Raw genomic sequence first — 18,246 nt, 5'->3', positions numbered from 1 at the left:
TCGGTTGTTTTTCCTTTTATGTATCCCAAGAACTCAATACAACTTGTGGGATTCTTGGGATTCTTCTGTGCTCAAGCTCGACCACCAGTTTGTCTTGAATGTTTTTTGAAACTCAGGTAGGAATATTCCAGATGTGATGCGATCAGGGGATCGAACCACCAAGGCATTTTGCCACTTGGGCCAAACCCATAAGAGTGTGTGGGTGGTTTTACACCGCTTATTCAAGCAATATAACAACGAGGGACACCAGAAATGGGCTTCACACATCGTACCCATGTTGGGAATCGAACATGGGTCTTCAGAGTGAAGAGCGAAAGATTTACCCGTGAGGCTACTCGACCGCACCCCAAATTCATGAGAACAGAGGAACCTGCATACACAGATATTTATGTATGATTCCAAACTTAGTGCCTTTGGGGGACAATTTCGGCAATAAGCACAACTTTGCTTCATACTGTGAGTTTTGCTAATTCATCCAAGGCAAAATTAAAGGGATGCAACTCTGCATAGTAAATTGCAGCAACTGGGCAACCTTTGTCCCAGAAAAAAAGAGACCCGTGAAGATTCTGGGGTAGAATAGGTCTTCAGCAACCCATGCTTGCCGTAAACGGCGACTAACAGGATCGGGTGGTCAGGCTCGCTGACTTGGTTGATGCATGTCATCGATCCCAATTGCGCGGATCGATGTTCTTGATATAAATCACTGGATTGTCTGTTCCAGATTCGATTATTTACAGACCGCCGTCATATAGCTGGAATATTGCTGAGTGTGGCGTTAAGCAACAAACCAAACAAAGAACAAGCTCATGTATACTGAAAATGATTTATTCCACACCTGGTTTCCTCCAGGACAATGAGATACTATACAGTACAAGAAGGCCAGTCATAACCTTGCAGTCGGGACCAGCAGTGAGCATACACACTGTTGGCGAAGAACACAAGCACAGTCAATACATTCTCATTCTTCCGTGGATCTGCAGAAATCTGCAAACTTGCTTGGATCTTTGTTCTGAATGTTATACCACTGTTGAGCTGAGATTTCTTTGCCATCCTGGACAGTCTTTGATTTGGCTAAATCAACATCTGTGGTATACTCTTATCTTATACTTTTTGATCAGGCTCCTGGAACCGGTTGTATCAAATCTTTATTCACAGATGTTTTCATATTCTGAATGTACAAAGCGGTCATTAAGCTATCACTAATGAAGTTGACATGTTATGGCAGTCTCCATGAAAACACGGACCCTGCATTTCAACAACACACTTGAACATATTATCAGGCTTGTTTGGTTATAATTATGGGCTAACGAAACTCCTACACCTCCATTAATGACATTAATGTAAGGATGGTGGCATGAAAATTTGATACAACCGAATATAAAGACATTAGTTGATGGGAGTTTCAGACACACATCAAGTAACAAGAACCTCTTACAACATACAAGAAATACACATTTTTCATGACATCTTCATTGATGTTATGGTTCTAATTATAAGATTTTACCCATTGCCAAGGCTGAGCACTTAAAACTAACAAAAAGGATTCCATGAGGTCAAACATGTAATCCTCACATACGTAAGTTATTCTCAAAGTTACCAACTGTAACTATTCATCTCTATATTCATCTGATTTTTGGTATTATTGGAGAAACTTTTATCAATACAATACAATACTGACAATATAAAAGTAAAATATGAAAACAAACCAAAAGATTTTATGTTGACTTTGTACAAAAAAAATATTTTATCAAAAACTATTACTGTGGCCTAATTTTCAGTTTGATGTTGATATCAATGAATTTCTGGAGAAAAAGTATGATAATGATAAAAAGTACTTTCGATGGCATGAGATTTCCCTTGCTTATTGATTACCATTTCTCATGTCATGAGCGAGTGAGTGGGTGAGTATGGTTTTATGCCGTTTTTAGCAATATTCCAGCAATGTCACTGCTGGGGACACCAGAAATCGGCTTCACACATTGTACCCATGTCCGGAATCGAACCCGGGTCTTCAGCATGACGAGCGAACGCTTAACTACTAGGCTACCCGACGGCCCCCACGACTGGAGGAGTCATGAAAACATGCACATTGTGTTGAGCTTTTGGCAGAAATATGTGTATTTCTTGATGTTTATTTTTCTTCAAAAGGAATAAAAGAATGAAGGACGTTCACAAAGAGTTGTAGCTATTCAAATAACCCTCAAATGTATTCTGATATTAATTAAGACATGTCATCATATACAAGTTATTTGAATACAATGGTAAAACCATAACATTGTCCTAAACTACAGATTCAAGCAAGGCAGCCTTACGACATGAATAAACCTTTATACACAGTTCAGATATGCCACAAGCTTCATATACAAACATACAGGTACAACTAGCAGTAAAGATTTGTAAATCTGTCCACTCGGCAGAAACATGGACGTAAATACACAATAATCATGTTTCTATTCATAATACTTCGTGTCAATAAAATATGATTTTTTACTTATGAAGTCCATATGTATGGGGTTTCAGAAAGGGAATACATAGTGCATTTGTGTGTGGATACCAGGGGTCCAACTTCACGAAATATTCTCAGCGCTACAACCAAAGATGGCAGAATCATTGCCATATCATTACCAAATTCCATAAAACGTGTGAAATATATTTTAAAAAATGTCAAAAAGCTTCGCCAGTTATTGACATTGCAAATCCATCAGTTTCATTCATATTTATCAAACAAAGCTTCTACATTGAATTACTGCAACTAAAATATGTAAAGAAGCCCTGAGTAGCTCAATATTTATTGAATATATATATTTATATATATATACCAGATTCTAAATTAGGTGAACACTGCGCTTTTTTTAGGGACGAATGTGCATCCAAGAACCAAGACAATATCTGAATCAAAATTACTTGCATAATATTTTATTAAAATTATTAATTCTAGATCCCAATTATTATTGTATTATCCGACATAATTTCCTCAATCTGTGGGTTAGCAGCTCTGTACAACTGTATGATTTAAAAAACTTCAGTTGTTGAGTGTTGAGTTTGCATCAGGGGAACTGGGACAAGTTCTTCAGTATTTAACTAATGAATACTTTTATAAGTAACTGTGTGTTTATGGTGTCAAAAACTGAATGAGTGAGTGAGTTGGGTTTAACGCCGCTTTTAACAGTATTCCAGTTATATCGCGGCGTGTCAGCTTAATGTGGGAGGAAAGCCCAAAGTGATGCAGGTCTCAGACGTTTACCACTTCGATGAAACCCATGAGCACAGGTATGGTGCTGACAAACCTAGAAACATAATCGGGGCGAACCGGGATTTGAACCCACAATCATAGGTTTCTGGCGTGCCCAAGGGACACAACTGAATGAGCCAAACATAGTTCACCATGGATGCAAAGAAACTTGATGCCATATTTTGCGTCCTACACCAAAGGTATGGTCTCCTTTCTCAATAACATGAAGTATATGAAGTATATATTACATTATGATGTTATGTTACATACATTTCTTTCATTCCAAAGTAATGGATTTCTGTCTGTTAAATTCACACCTACCGTATTTGCCTTATTAAGCCCCCTGACCAACTTCAAGACCAAATTATCTTCACCCCTACTCGGACCAATCATTTAAGCATCAATATTATAGATTTGAGACAGTTGTAAAGATGGAGTATATTTTTAAACTGCTTAGTGAATATTCTCGAAATTCCATTGACGTTTGAACTGCTTGTTCACTATCGCTCAATCTCTGCAAATAAATTTAATGTTATTTTCTGGTTTGAACAAACGCACCAATCACAATTTTTGAAGAGCCCCAGGCACATATTACAGTGAATACGGTACCAGAAAGTTCAGTTTTACATTAATAAAAGCATTGGAACATACTTGGAATGTTACATTTGAAATGGTAAATGAAAATTATGTAATGAGCTGAGCTATTAAAAGGTCATACAGCCATTTGTTCTGGTGACCAAAGCAGCCAATCATAATACAGAACACATACTGATGGTTGCAAACAACAAGCAGATTGTATTAAAGTCTTAATGCAGTCAAAGTCTCTTTGGCACGAAATGAGTTGTGTTTAGTGCCGCTTGGACATATTCCAGTTATATGATTGCATGTCAGCTACAAGATAGAGGAAAGGTGAAGTGTCATGTGTCTTGTTGCCACTCTGCTCAGTGTAACAACTGAAGAATTAGGGCAAATCTGATTGAACCCCACAACCAGCAGATTCTGATCTGTCCAAGCGACTGAACTCTGCTCAACACGTTAAGTGCTAAATCAGTGGGTCACAAAGCTGTGGAAAGAAGAAACTAACATCTCCATGGTAACCACATACAGGCTTGCATCATAGATTTATCAAGGATTTTCCAAGCCCAAACTTCAACAATAAATCTTGGCAAAAAGTTAATCCAATTTGTAGTTTGACATGTTTGAATAAACCACACACGTAAGTTATTTTATAACTTCACATGATGATTTTCACTATTCAGAAAGATAGTCCCAAGTATAAGGTGTTCAATCCAGAAGATGTTTTTTTCAAGGGATGCTGTTACACTATGTCAGATCAAAGTTTACTTTCTTCTTCCCATGTTTCCTTTCCAAAATGACAAGAGGCAAATACAATTGACACAAATTGTGAGAATATGTTAAGAACCAAAAACAGAAATATGTAATCAAAATTCAATCAAACAAAATGTCACTATTTATTTCAATTTTGGGCCAGATGGGGAAGGCTTGCCTCTGAAACAGGAGAGCAGATTCGTCTGGCTTCAGTAAGAATACATGCACACTGTATCACCATACTGACAGAACACAGGGAATTTATCTACAATATATACATCTAATTACAGCAATGTTTCAACAACAATAAGGTTCAAAATGCCTTCTATAAAATCTTAACATGCTTAAGTAAAAGAAAAGTTTACGAAATTATCAACTGACATGACACTTCAAATCCAAAGAGATGAAATAAACTCAAGAAACAAATCAGGAACTGTGAAAAAACAATAATCACCAAAATAGGAAATAATGAAACTGATGACAAAGTATTAGTTACGAATTATTACTGGGAAGATTATCACAGTAGTCTAGATGACCGAGTCACACTGGCTTGTACTAAGATAAGGCACCTACTGGTTAATTCTAAAACTCAAACGACTTCATAATAGATTCCTCCTCAAAAGAATAACATACAATAATTAAGAATGCACTTGATGTCTGCAGCACATTCACAATTAGAAGTCTTAACGAGTGCTTGACTCCTGCCAAGTCGCAGTGTCAGTTAGTTGGATACAGGTCACTTTAACACAAAATTTTAATGTCAACAGCGCTGGTCCCACAAAGTGATCTTAGCGCTCATATGATCTTAACTCCCATACTTTAACAGGCTTAAGGTTGTCGTAGCACTCCACAAAGCGATTGTAGCGTTAAGTTGGTCGTAACTCCCACACTTTATCATAGGATTACGATCAACCTAGCACTCATATCACTTTGTGGAATAAGGCCCTGGAACCTGTTCCACAAAGCGATCGTAGTGCTAAGTTGGTCGTAACTCCCACACTTTATCCTAGGATTACGATCAAAGTAGCACTCATATCACTTTGTGGAATAAGGCCCGGGGCTCCAAGACAAGAACAGTCTTAACACAACACCTGTTATTGGTTAAGTATGCATGATTCTCTTGTCTTTGTGCCAACATAACTTTGTGGAACTAGGATCTGTTGAAATGACCCAATGTCGGTTAAAGGAGTATTTATGAATAAACTGGGGATTAGGCGATGGTCACAATGACCTCTGACCGATGTGTCATTATGCCCAACGGCATGTATGAGATCTGCCACTGGTTTGTTTTGACCAAACCCAACTATTTTCGGGAAGTCATGAAATAGCTTGAATACTGCCGACACTCGCAGTTGTCGCAGTTGTCGCAGTTGTTTCCCTGAACAGGACTCGGCTGTCGCAAAATGATTAGCTTTCTGTTTGTCATGTTCTTAGTGTAGGGATCATGCCAATCTTCCTTAAATGTTTGAAAACAAACAAATATCTGAGTAGTCATGGCAACACAGAAACTGTCAGTACAAACCAAGAAGCAGAATATTTTTTAAGGCAAACAAGCCCCTCTGCAGCACATTTGCACAATTTCCTCAAATCATTAAGTAAGTCTGAATCAACACATGGCAATACATGAATAAAGAGAATCAAACATCATTGCATTTTAACAACATTACAACACAACTGGTCTCAGCATCCGTAACAAAACGACACCCTTGATATCAAGATATACAACTAATATATTATGTGCTTATTTACAATGCATATGAAAATACAGAAATGTAAAAATGAAACAAAAATAATTACAAAGCAACCAACCACTTATCAAGCAGCACCTCATTCGGAAACAATTGCTGTACAAATAATACAAGGTGTATCAAGGCTAAAACAAGGTATTGAAGTACTCACGGAAATGAAAAAACCCTGTTTTTCTCAATTTAAAAATCGACACAAAGTGTTACGTCGCTGTAAATACGAAATAACTAAACAACTCGAAAAGTACTAGTCTGGATTTGCTAGTTTGATCTCAGTGAACAATACAAAATGTACTTTACAGGAGGTAATTTGTCATCACTTTCAACATTCAAAAATAAAACTAAGTCCAAATTGACATGGCAGAAACAGACTATAGGCATTATGCACCTGTTCTCACCTGTCGTAGGTCATGGACATTCACCTTGATCTACTTACACCTGGTTGTGCCCTGTTTCACAATAGTCGGTTTTATTCACATTTTTACACACTTTTACTTGTAAAAAGGCATAAAAACCTTTGATATGCTGTATTTGTGCCAAGGCCCAATTAGTACTAATTGAGTTGTTTGAATATTTACATATTTTGTATATTAACTGCATTTATTTAAGATCTGAGGTCGAAAAAACAGGGTTTTTTTCATTTCCGTGAGTACTTTAGTTCACAGGCTGCCCCCCTTTGTAGTAACGGAACATGAAAACACAGCATGCCCATCAATTTAAAAAACATCTTTGCAGAACCAATTTTGTTTAGCCTCACCAATTAGTGCCAACAGCCAACAATGATAAAATATTTAATTTTGTAACTTTTACAACTGTGGGAAAAGAGTGGGGAACAGATTAAGCAAGGACAGAACAAATGACAACCAACACAAATCTATAGAAACTATAGGTACTAACCCAAGCTAACCTGAGTTTTTCAGGCCCTTTACTTTTAAGGGGTGTCATCAATGATATCACTTTTCAGGTAGCACACAAGCTTGAGTCAGTTTGTCTAGACTTATCTTCTTTTTAATAGGGCTATTATAACATCTCACTTTTATCAGGGGTTCTTGGTTGGACTGTACATGCCAGTACCGATTGTAAACATTTTTTATCATTGCTTTTGGTATACAAGTTCAATAACAAGAGCCCAAAGAAAGTAGTACGTGATGAACAACATCTCAAGCTACATTATCAGCAGCATCCAGTGCTTAAGACGCTCATGAAAGAACACGTTTTTATATTTGAAACAGGAAAAATAAATGTCTAATTTACTACATAACTGCAGACTGACATGAAAACCTATATATACATGTACTTTTAAAAATAAGATAAAACAAATATTATTTTGATTCTTAGCTTGAGTAATAAATCTATTAATAATGATTTCTTCAAGTTGTTTTGATTAATACATCATCATCTTGAGAACAGACAGGCATGAGGCAAAACAGAGATTAGGTTCTTTGAACAGTATTCCAGTATTCAGCTGTCAGCTTCGTATGAGAGTAAAGCTGGTCTCAGGCACTGGTCGCAGAAAACATGGAAAGAATTTTTAGATTGAGAGAGGAGAGGAATTTAATAACTACATATCAAATAACAATATTTCCACTTCCTAAGTCTGTCTGCAGAAGAAATGAATATATGACTGAGGTTAACAGAAAATCATGACGATCATCCAAATCATGCTGATGTACGATGGAAAAGTCAATTTTCCAAAAGGACCTCAGGTGCTCATGTAAAATCTGTACAAAAGTGCTTCAAGGTGCTTGTCAAATACTCCAAAACAAATGAATTACAGCAAATATCTCAGTCATCCTGTGTTTATGTACGCCATGTGGTGCAAAGTGATTCTGATTAATGACAAGCATTAGTCCTCACATGTGCAGTTGACATATGGTTTTATTTGAACACATAGATAAAAGTCAGAATTATTAACTGGTGACTTGTAATGGTACCATTTCACATTTTTGCACCTGGCAGAGGAGGGGCACTAAAAAACAGAGAATATCCACCAAAACAGATGCCATTGGGCATATCAGACAAAATAGAGGTCAAATTTATATGATTGTTTCGCTGAAATTCAGTGACGACACCAGGTGAAAAAGGTTCGCGAAAAGGGTAAGCATGTCTGGTCCTACCGGTAGAACCTGCTCTCACATAATTTGCATAAAAAAGTAAGAATTTGAATAACAATGTAAGCGTTTGTGGTCTGATGCCACACAGCAGTATTGCTGCCATGAACACACCAGACAATCCAGTGACACGACAGCGCATTTACAAACTGACACCAGTAGTCCTATTTAATTTGTCCACAGCTCATTTCCAAAAAGCAGTCCATCTTAATTTTCCCTACTCATGGCCTTCTGGACTTTGTGACCACATTTATCCCCGCCTGTGTTAAAGGAGGAAAAGGCTCTGGCAAGTAGGATTCAAGTTGTTCCAACGTCACTTTGTCTTCTAATCATAAAATGTGTATCCATCTGACAGTACCTTAATTACATAGACAAATGTTTCTGTTTCCCCAAGATTACTGATAAAAACAAAACAAATGGACAAAAAACCTTAGTTCTAGAAATAAAGTTATTTAAACCTATATATCAACAAATTACAAAATAAAATCCCAGAAAAAAAGTATAATTTCAAAGCTGAAGAAATCTAGACTTGCCAAATCATTCAAGACTTGAGCTGGATCAAATTTTTAATTTATTCTGTAAGGTCTCTCTGTATGATGAAGGTCATAAAAATAAAATTGAATTGTTTACACAATAAAATGGACAGTTATTTCTTTACCGAGCTTCTTTATTGTTCTTTCTATGTTCACTCACAAACTCTGAAGTAAGACATGCCCACAGACAGACCATTAACTTTTGGAGAGGATCACGCAAAAGAAACTAGAATTTCAGGAAGGTTCAGAAAAAAAGACAATATATTGGAGATATCAATACTTTTTTGTACTGAAAACCCATCCGCCCAGTAATAATTGGCTGGTACCCATTTTGTCTTCCACGATTCCAGGTGCAAAAAGTGAAATAGTTGGTTACATTAACTGATAACGATCAGCATATACCAAAGCAATACACTGACAAGAACCATGCACGTTGATGAATTAAGTAGTGTACAGATTTGCATGCATCACATTGATGTCATTTGTCTCAAAAAGATATATAACAATTGGCAACATGTATGAGATGAAAGACTCGCTTATTAATCCTCTTACAATTGGATACCTCCTCACATGTTTCACATTAATGATGTTTCCAAACTTGGAATATAACTAATACAAATGAATCGTTCTGGAAATGCAAATATTTTTGACACTTCAGCTTTTACCAACGTACAATTTATGTCAAAGGAATGTCAAACATCTGTGACAAATTAGATAAGTATTATTTCCTGGATGTAAGTATATTTACACAATTGTCACATACCTCATAACTCATTCCAAGTTCTGAGATTCATTAACAATGATTAATTATCTTGAAAAGCAAAGAATTTTATTTTAACAAGAAGTCTGTTAACCAATTGATTCATTTCACCCCTACCAACACATTTAAATCATGTTAAGAAAACAGAAAAGCAGCATTACATCTGTACTTATTTTCTGAACTAATGATTGGACGGTTTGGGAAAATTAGTTGTAACCATGGTAACTAAATTGATAAAAGCCTCAGAGAATGTTACTTTCACCACATTGTGTACATCAAAACATATCTTACAAAAGGTTGACTAAATACTCCAGCATCAAAACCCACCATTTTATCTTAATCATCTATTATCACCTGAAACACCAATCCCACAAAAACTATTTCCCGAACAGTAAATCACAATTAGATACTCACATGGGTCTATTAATTCCCAATATGCTTTTGGTCAAAGCTTCCCACATGATAAACCATTTTCCCACTGAGATAATACAGTGCATATTAACATGGGCATTTGTACATCAACAATGCAGACTCACTCATAGGTGTTGACAGATCTTCTAAACATGGCAGCGTACAAGTCAGTAATGTAACAACTCTCTGCAAAACAACCTGAGAAAATGGAATCAACCTCTGTCAACATGCCACCACATCTCCCCAGCTATGAAATGGCCAACAAACATCCACGATATCTACCAGCAAATCTAAAATGGCTGCCTCCAAGACCAAAATGTCCGCCTCCAAGACCAAAATGTCCGCCTCCAAATCCAATATGTCTGTCAACAGATTCCACAAGGCTGCCAATGGATTTACATATCACTGTGGGGCATTGGAGCCTCTTTTCTTCTTCCTGAAAATCAAATTTGAAATTGTGAAATTATAATTTTGCTTAGAAGATCATGACAAAATTAGGACAAAGTAGCATGCTAAAATCTGCCAGAACTGTGACTGGTGTATTTGAGACAGTTGTTAATGTAAAGATATTTTTTTTATCTCTTTGCTTTACCAGAGGAAGAGCAAATGCTACTCCATGTGTTCACACTGCAGTCAGCAATATTCCAGCCATATCACTGCCAACAATCGAGTCTGGACCAGGATAACTTTCATGAAAGTGAGCTTTTAGCAATATTCCAGCAATATCACGGTGGGGGACACAAGTAATGGGCTTCACACATTGTACCCATGTCGGGAATTGAACCCGGGTCTTCGGCCTGACGAGCCATAGCTTTAACCACTAGGCTACCCGACCGCCCCCCTTGTCATTAAAGAAAAGCATTGAGCGCCACACCAACATGGTACGATGTCTTGTTATCAGTCACAGAATCTGACCATAGATCCCTGTTTTAGTTGGTTGTTACAACAAGCAAGATATCATGAAATCCCCGAAATAAATAAAATGATAAATTCTCAGTGAAAAATACTATAAAGGATATACATATTTACACAATTTATAAAACTTTCAACAGAAATCCAAAAACAACATATACTTACAATACTCAAAATGCTATCTACACCAAAAAAAAAATATTTTTTACACATAAAAAAATACACATATATACACTATTTATAAAGCTTTCACCAGCAATCATATTAGAAAAAAAGAACAATAAAAAAATACATACTGACACTACTTTGACACAAATCAAATTAAAACCAATGTGTTAAATGTGAAAGCTGGTGTAGACAGTGTACTTGGCACAAGAGGAAATACCAGTCAGTAGGGTACAGTGGTCGGGTGCATGATCAGTTGTGAGTATGTACGATTCACAAACACACAGCAACATCATATATTCACATCTATCACAACTAAATCACAACTAAATCACAAACCAATCAAAAAATCTAATTCTAAAAACTTAACATGTTCCTAACAACTAACAAACAGTGACACTGAACTAAACTGCAGCAAGTGACAATGATTACAAGGTAGGCATTGCTGCATTTTATTTTGCGGTAGAATGGATCAAGGGTTTTCCGCATTATGTGATTGTTTAAAAAATAAAATAATTATTATTTGTTTGATAACAAACTCAGGGAATCTTAGACAGAGCAGAAAAGCTATGGATTTTGTTATTTGTTGACAAAAGCTTTTTGCTCAGAATATCAAAAATCCATCCTAAAAGCTTTCATTTTAATATTGTCCTCAGTTAAAAAGGAAAGAACATTGATCCAGTCGACGAAGAAAAAAATGCAGGTGATAAATGAAGATATATTGACAGAGTATATTGTCTCCAGAGCTGCACATGCAATAAATATATTGATGGTATATATATCCCAAAGTTAAATATATGTAATTAAAATACCACTTTCTGTTCCTTTGTGTATAATTAAGTTCAATGATTCCTTGCTAAATTCTGCGAGAAAGATGGGTATTTACATCCACAGAATCCCATGGGTAAGTTGAGCGAGAGAGACCTGTGTCTTATATTATTAGCGACATCCAACAGGGATGATATGATAAATTACACCCCCCTCTGTCGCCGAGTCAGACTGTCAGCCTCTTATGACAATAGTGTTGCTTGGGACTTATGCTTATTCCAAACTGGATTCTACACAGGGCTTGGGACCATTTCAAAAGTTCAATGTAGGCTAAAAAAATTCATTTCCATATGTTTTGAGAAATACCCAACCCTCTAAAAAAGTTAATTTTGAAAATGTTGAATACTCAAAAACACACTGTCATGAAAAATGACAAACATATGCTGGAGAGTTGGTTGGTTGGTTGGTTTGTTGTTTAACGCCGCACTCAGCAATATTCCAGCTATATGACGGCGGTCTGTAAATAATCGAGTCTGGACCAGACAATCTCTGCTCTATGCACACCCTCAGACCACCAGGCAACCCATGCTTTATTCTGGTATGACTTCACAGGACTGGTGTTTTCCATTTCACATAGAAAGTAACCATATTTCATGGCTTCCTTGGATCTTGTAGAGATGAATTTATTGGTAGAAAACATATTGACTAAAAGCATGTCATGTCTCCTCTTGGTATCTATTGTTCGTCAGTGGAACTGGTGCTTGGGGTAACTTTCATGTATCAGTATGTTGGGTTCTGTGATGTTTTCAACTACATTCTAGCAAAATCGTGACAGAGGGCACCACACTGTTCTGTAACCATCTGGGGAACTGACTCTAGATTTTAGGCATGATGAGTGAGTGAGTGAGTGAGTGAGTATGGTTTTACACCGCTAATTCCAGCAATATCACGGCGGGGGAAACGCTTTAACCACTAGGCTAAACGACCGCCCCTTAGGCATGATGAGAAAATGCTTTATCCATTAGGTCAAAGTTGAAGTATATAATGGCTACATCACAGGGGCATGTAATGTACCCAAGACTAAACATACTTCTCGGGTATGATATGATGACAGGGAATGAATGAGTTTTGCAAAACCCTGCTTTTAGTAATATCATGGCTTGTCAGAAAAATACAAGTGATGAAGGTCTTAGCCTTGGTGAAACCCATGAGCTTGTGTATGGTCCTGACAAACCTAGAAACAGATGAGCGAGGAATGCAGTGCCTTAGAGACTTGGCCAACTGTGCCCCCTGACTGGGTATGGTGACAGGGTATGTGAGTGAGTGAGTTTGGTTTTACGATGCTTTTAACATTATTCCAGTAATATCACAGCGTACCAGCTTAATGTGGGATGAAAGTCCGAAGTGGTGCAGGTCCTAGATGTTTACCACTTTGGTGAAACCCACGAGCACAGATATGGTGCTGACAAAGCTAGAAACAATCTGGGCGAACCAAGATTCAAACCCACAATCATAAGTTTTTGGTGTGCACAAGGGACATTACTCTGCACAGAGAATCGTGGAGCCTTTGACGACTGGGCAACCTGTGCCCCCTATGACAAGACCAGGGCCCTGTTCCACAAAGCGATCTTACTGCTATGACTGTCGTAAGCCTGTGTTAAAGTACGGGAGTTACGATCATCTTAGCGCTAAGATCGCTTTGTGGAACGGGCCCCAGGTGGTGCATAGAACATCCCCCTTGAGGGTATTTCAGTTGTATCACTGCAGGTTTGCTTAATGTGGGACCTCTGCTCAAAGTGACACAGGTGTTTACCTCAAAGCTGAAAAATGAAGCAAATCTTGGATTTGAACCAACACCTCGTGGATCCTGTGAGCTAGGGAAAACAACTGTTCTGCTAACTGCAGGTCCACCAATGCTCATTTTGCCAATGTTTGTTTGTTTGTTTGTTTGTTTGTTGTTTAACGCCGCACTCAGCAATATTCCAGCTATACGATGGCGGCCTGTAAATAATCGAGTCTGGACCAGACAATCCAGTGATTGACATCATGAGCATCGATCCACATAATGCGGACCCGATGACATGCATCAAACAAGTCAGCGAGCCTGACCACCCGATCCCGTTAGTCGCCTTTAATGACAAGCATTGTCGCATTTTACTGCAAGCATGGGTTGCTGAAGACCTATTCTACACCGGATCTTCACGAGCCCATTTTGACAATGAAAACAGCTGAAGTGGGGATTTGATATTGGTTAAAGGCTTCAAAAGTACATCAACACATTAAAATCTTATCAGATTCATCAGGCTATTTAAACCAATGAATTATGGTTTGTATGAATTGCAACGAAACACAACATACATGCCTAGCAGCATCTACAATAAAAACATATGAACTCAAAAAATAATCATGGACAGCACAAATAACTCACAACACTATGGTCCAAAAGCTTAACCAAGTTATACATGGGGATCGTCCCAAAAGTCCACAGTCAACAGCCAGACATATATTCATTAATGAATGAGTCTCTTTTACTGTGAATCTGATTTGTTTAGGTCTTTAGATAATACTTTAATGTTGTCCTAGCACTTCCCTATTGAATGAAGTTTCTTGATTAACATAACCATTTCTAAGTTCCTTGAATATATATCACGGTGACAGTATATGTTTGGACAATAAATAATGCCATACTACAACTCTTTGGGTCTGCAGCAAAACCAGTTAAATATTAAAATTAAATATGAAATATTTATGAATGACTATGAGGCCAAATTGTGGATAAAAGTAAAGGAGCTCTTTGTGATGAAATGTAGTTATATTTCTGTCAAAATGGTGAACTGTATTGTTCTTAAACAGTGAATGACTATCTCGCTATTCACCACATTTATGAGGTTGGTGGTAAAAATGCATTTAATTCTGTATAATCTTGCAGTTGACTGAACTGTTGAGACAGTCCCTTGAGTAATGGCCGTTACACAGTGGGGAGATCCCAGCAGCACAAACTAGTCAGTGTTAGTAGAGATGTTATTTGCAAGACAACAGTAAGACATGGCGCGAGCACAATACGTTTACAACATGCGTCAGAGAACAGGAAGTCACTCTCTTTCTTGTCCTGCTCACTGCTTCTTGTGCACTCAGCAAAAGATGTGGGGATTTGGGGAAAAAAGATGTGCACTGCAAGGTGTTTGATTTATCTATTTCAATGAAAAGTAGTTTTCATTAAGACTTGTCTGATGTTTAGATGACAATACACAAATGAGTCTGACTAAAAGATTAGTTACAACTAATTTGAGTTAGGTTGAAACATCTTTAAACAGTATTTCAGTTGAGTCTTTTTTTCAGTTCAGTTATCTTCATGTGGGAGGAAAGCTCAACGTGGCACAGGTCACTTGAAACACACAAGCTTGAGTACAGTGCCGACAGACCAAGGATCTTAACCAGGATGAATAGGATACTGGCACATGAAGGGATGTAACTCTGCACAGTGCATTCAAATGGCTTTGACCTGGGTCACCCACTCTCTTTATGAATTCCATGTTACCTCTGATGATATATTATTAACATATTAACATACTTAATTCTGATCCAGATCCAGATCCTAAATCTAACGATGACTGGACCTGATCAATGTAGAATGTTCATGTAAATGATATAAGTATCATTCAGTATCACTGAAATGTGAAGCTGTACCAAGAGGATGAGGTACAGTGGGGCTGTGGTGGCAGATATCTTTGTTCCTAAATTCTGAAAAGTGACATTCCCGGGGTTAAAAGTTACTTACTTTTTTGTATTAATTACGTACTATTTTTTAAGATTCTTACGATCAACTAAGAAAATGTCAACTGGTAAATATAATCATAAATAGCTAAAGTTTTTTTTTTAATCTTTTTTAGATGGATGGGAACTGCATATGATATATAAATACTGTATTTTCAAAAGGATACTACACAGTTGAAATCAAACTAACTGAATATTCCAAAACATACATCAGACAAGACCTAACTCAAGAACATTTAAGACTTAAGCTCATCATTTACAACACAAAATAAATCAGACACAAGGTAACACAAATATAAAAAAATCTTTTGAGACAGTGTGAGTATGCACAAGAGAGAGAGCAAGACTAGAGAGAGTGTCCCTTGTGAGCGTGGGAGCACCTGTTGCAGGGAGACGACTGACATCAGACGTCCAGTTGCTCCTGCTGTGTGTCCTTGTCTGCCGTGTCATCCAACTCATACTTATCTACATTGTCATCATTATATTGTTCCTCATCTTCCTCCTCCTCCTCCTCTGAAATAACACCCCCACACCTGGTTAGTACCAGAACACACAGCAGCTGAATAAGGAACATCCATACCTTCTGTGATGTCTTACTTTCAACCCATACCTTCATCTCACATCATACACATGGAGTCTTTAGATTGTCTGGTGCATCCTCAATTATATACCGACCGCCGTCATGTAGCTAGAATATTGCTGAGTGCGGTTTAAAACAAAAAATAATACATAATATAGTCATACCAATACCATTAAAATCAGGTCTTAGTTGTCTCTGCCGATAAACAAAGATCTGAGGACATCCCATTACGGGTCACCTCAGAATGACCTTTCATCCGACCAATCAAAGCGTTGCTTACTAGATCATGAAAGTGACAGTTCGAAAGTTCGCGAAAGGTTGTTCTGACGTGACCCGTAAAGGGATGTCCTCAGATCTTTGTTCAGCACGCAGCGAGAACGAAGATCTGATTTTAATGAGATTGCAGTCATACATACACACAGCAGCCATGACACAATACAGTCAATCCTTCTTACACATTGTGTTACTGACACATCAAAGCCAGAAATACTGACATATGATAGCACTGAAACATTATTGCCATACATACTGATACAATGCAGCACTACCTGCCCTGAAGCAATATAGTTATACAGCCCGACACATTATAACGCTGACACAATATAGCCATTTATATTGATACATTGTGCCAACACAATACAGCAAACACGCTTAAACATTGTAGCTTGACAAAGCACAGCCATACACAATGTGCTATTTTAGCCCTGCTCTCCAACATTATACAGCCCAGGCACAAGACACATTGTAGCCTAATTGGCCTGACAATACAGCCATATACACTTAACACATTGTGTCCCCAACCCAATACACACTGATGCATCGTGGCTCTACCTGGCCTGACAAAACAGACACACTCTCACAAATTGTAACCCTAACACACCATCGACCTGCCCTGAGACAATGTAGCCATACACACATGATTCACACACAAAGCCCTTGTACCAGTAGCACCCAGCCAACAGAGTTCAGTACTGAAGACATTAGCACACCCCTGTCAGTGTTCCCACAGCATTGTCAGACCACAGATCCAACTGATAAAGTAAGACTCAAACATAAATAGACATATTTCTCATTGAAACCGATTATGACTACAGGGACTTCGGGTCTTATTCTCTTGCAAGTCATCTTAAAAAGGGAAGTACGTGAATGCATATTCTTAACATGACAGCAACAGTATGTCTTCACCCAATGCTTGCAAGTTTTATTAAACTTGGTCCAAACACTGGAGAAGCTCAAGCAAAAACGTTCTGAAGCATTTTTACAAAGGAGAGAAGCACAGGTCTAGATAGTTCCAAAGGACCACCGGGAATACCTTATCTATATCACATACAGTTATACACATTATCTCTTGCAACATAATCCAGTACACTTGTGAAGCATGGAAGTTGAGGAGACCTTGTAATCACCCTGATGATCAAAATGAAAGATTTTTGGACCGGCCATTTATTACAGGAATTGGTTGGATGTGAGGGTTTGTGTGTATTTCAGAGGTTTCTGATGGACTAATGTACTGAAAACATAGATCCTCCCCTGACGCTTGTCTTATTTTTAGATGACCCTCCCTTTATCCTGATAATCTACCTGAAAAGACAATGCAAAAGCAAAAATATTGTATTACAGACCCCCCCAAATGTGTATTACTTTTTATGCTTGTCATACTTTTTGTTGACCCTCCCCTGATTACCTCTGACCCACCCAACCCTATAATAAATGACCGGTCACTCTGCTAAAGATCTATTAAGAAACACCTCCCTGGCCCTTGTATTGCTATTACTTCCAACCACTGTCAAGGGATTAATGCCAAGCCGTATCTTTTCACGTCTTTTGGTATGACGCGGTCAGGGATCAAACCCCGGACCTTACGCTCTCCGGGCGGACGCTCTACCACAAGACCATGTTGTAACATGGGAGGGCAGCTCACCAGCA

General features: G+C 37.8%; 1 protein-coding gene across 1 annotated transcript in view; it reads right to left on the bottom strand.

Moving 5' to 3' along the window:
• Positions 1 to 8,836: 8,836 nt before the first annotated feature.
• Positions 8,837 to 18,246, bottom strand: part of LOC139471564 (Golgi integral membrane protein 4-like) — an 80,247-nt gene continuing 70,837 nt past the window's right edge. The window contains exons 36-37 of the mRNA XM_071253942.1: positions 16,121 to 16,253; positions 8,837 to 10,557 (exon numbers count right to left, since the gene is read on the bottom strand). Coding sequence (XP_071110043.1) covers positions 16,144 to 16,253 — 110 coding nt within the window. The 3' untranslated portion in view covers positions 8,837 to 10,557; positions 16,121 to 16,143. The remainder of the gene's footprint in view (positions 10,558 to 16,120; positions 16,254 to 18,246) is intronic.

Source organism: Haliotis cracherodii, unplaced genomic scaffold (assembly GCF_022045235.1).
Source record: "Haliotis cracherodii isolate W230 unplaced genomic scaffold, xgHalCrac1.p SCAF_23, whole genome shotgun sequence".
NCBI lineage: Eukaryota > Metazoa > Mollusca > Gastropoda > Lepetellida > Haliotidae > Haliotis > Haliotis cracherodii.
The sequence above is the reverse complement of the archived record's forward strand: the minus strand, read 5'-3'. Positions and strand labels throughout refer to the sequence as shown.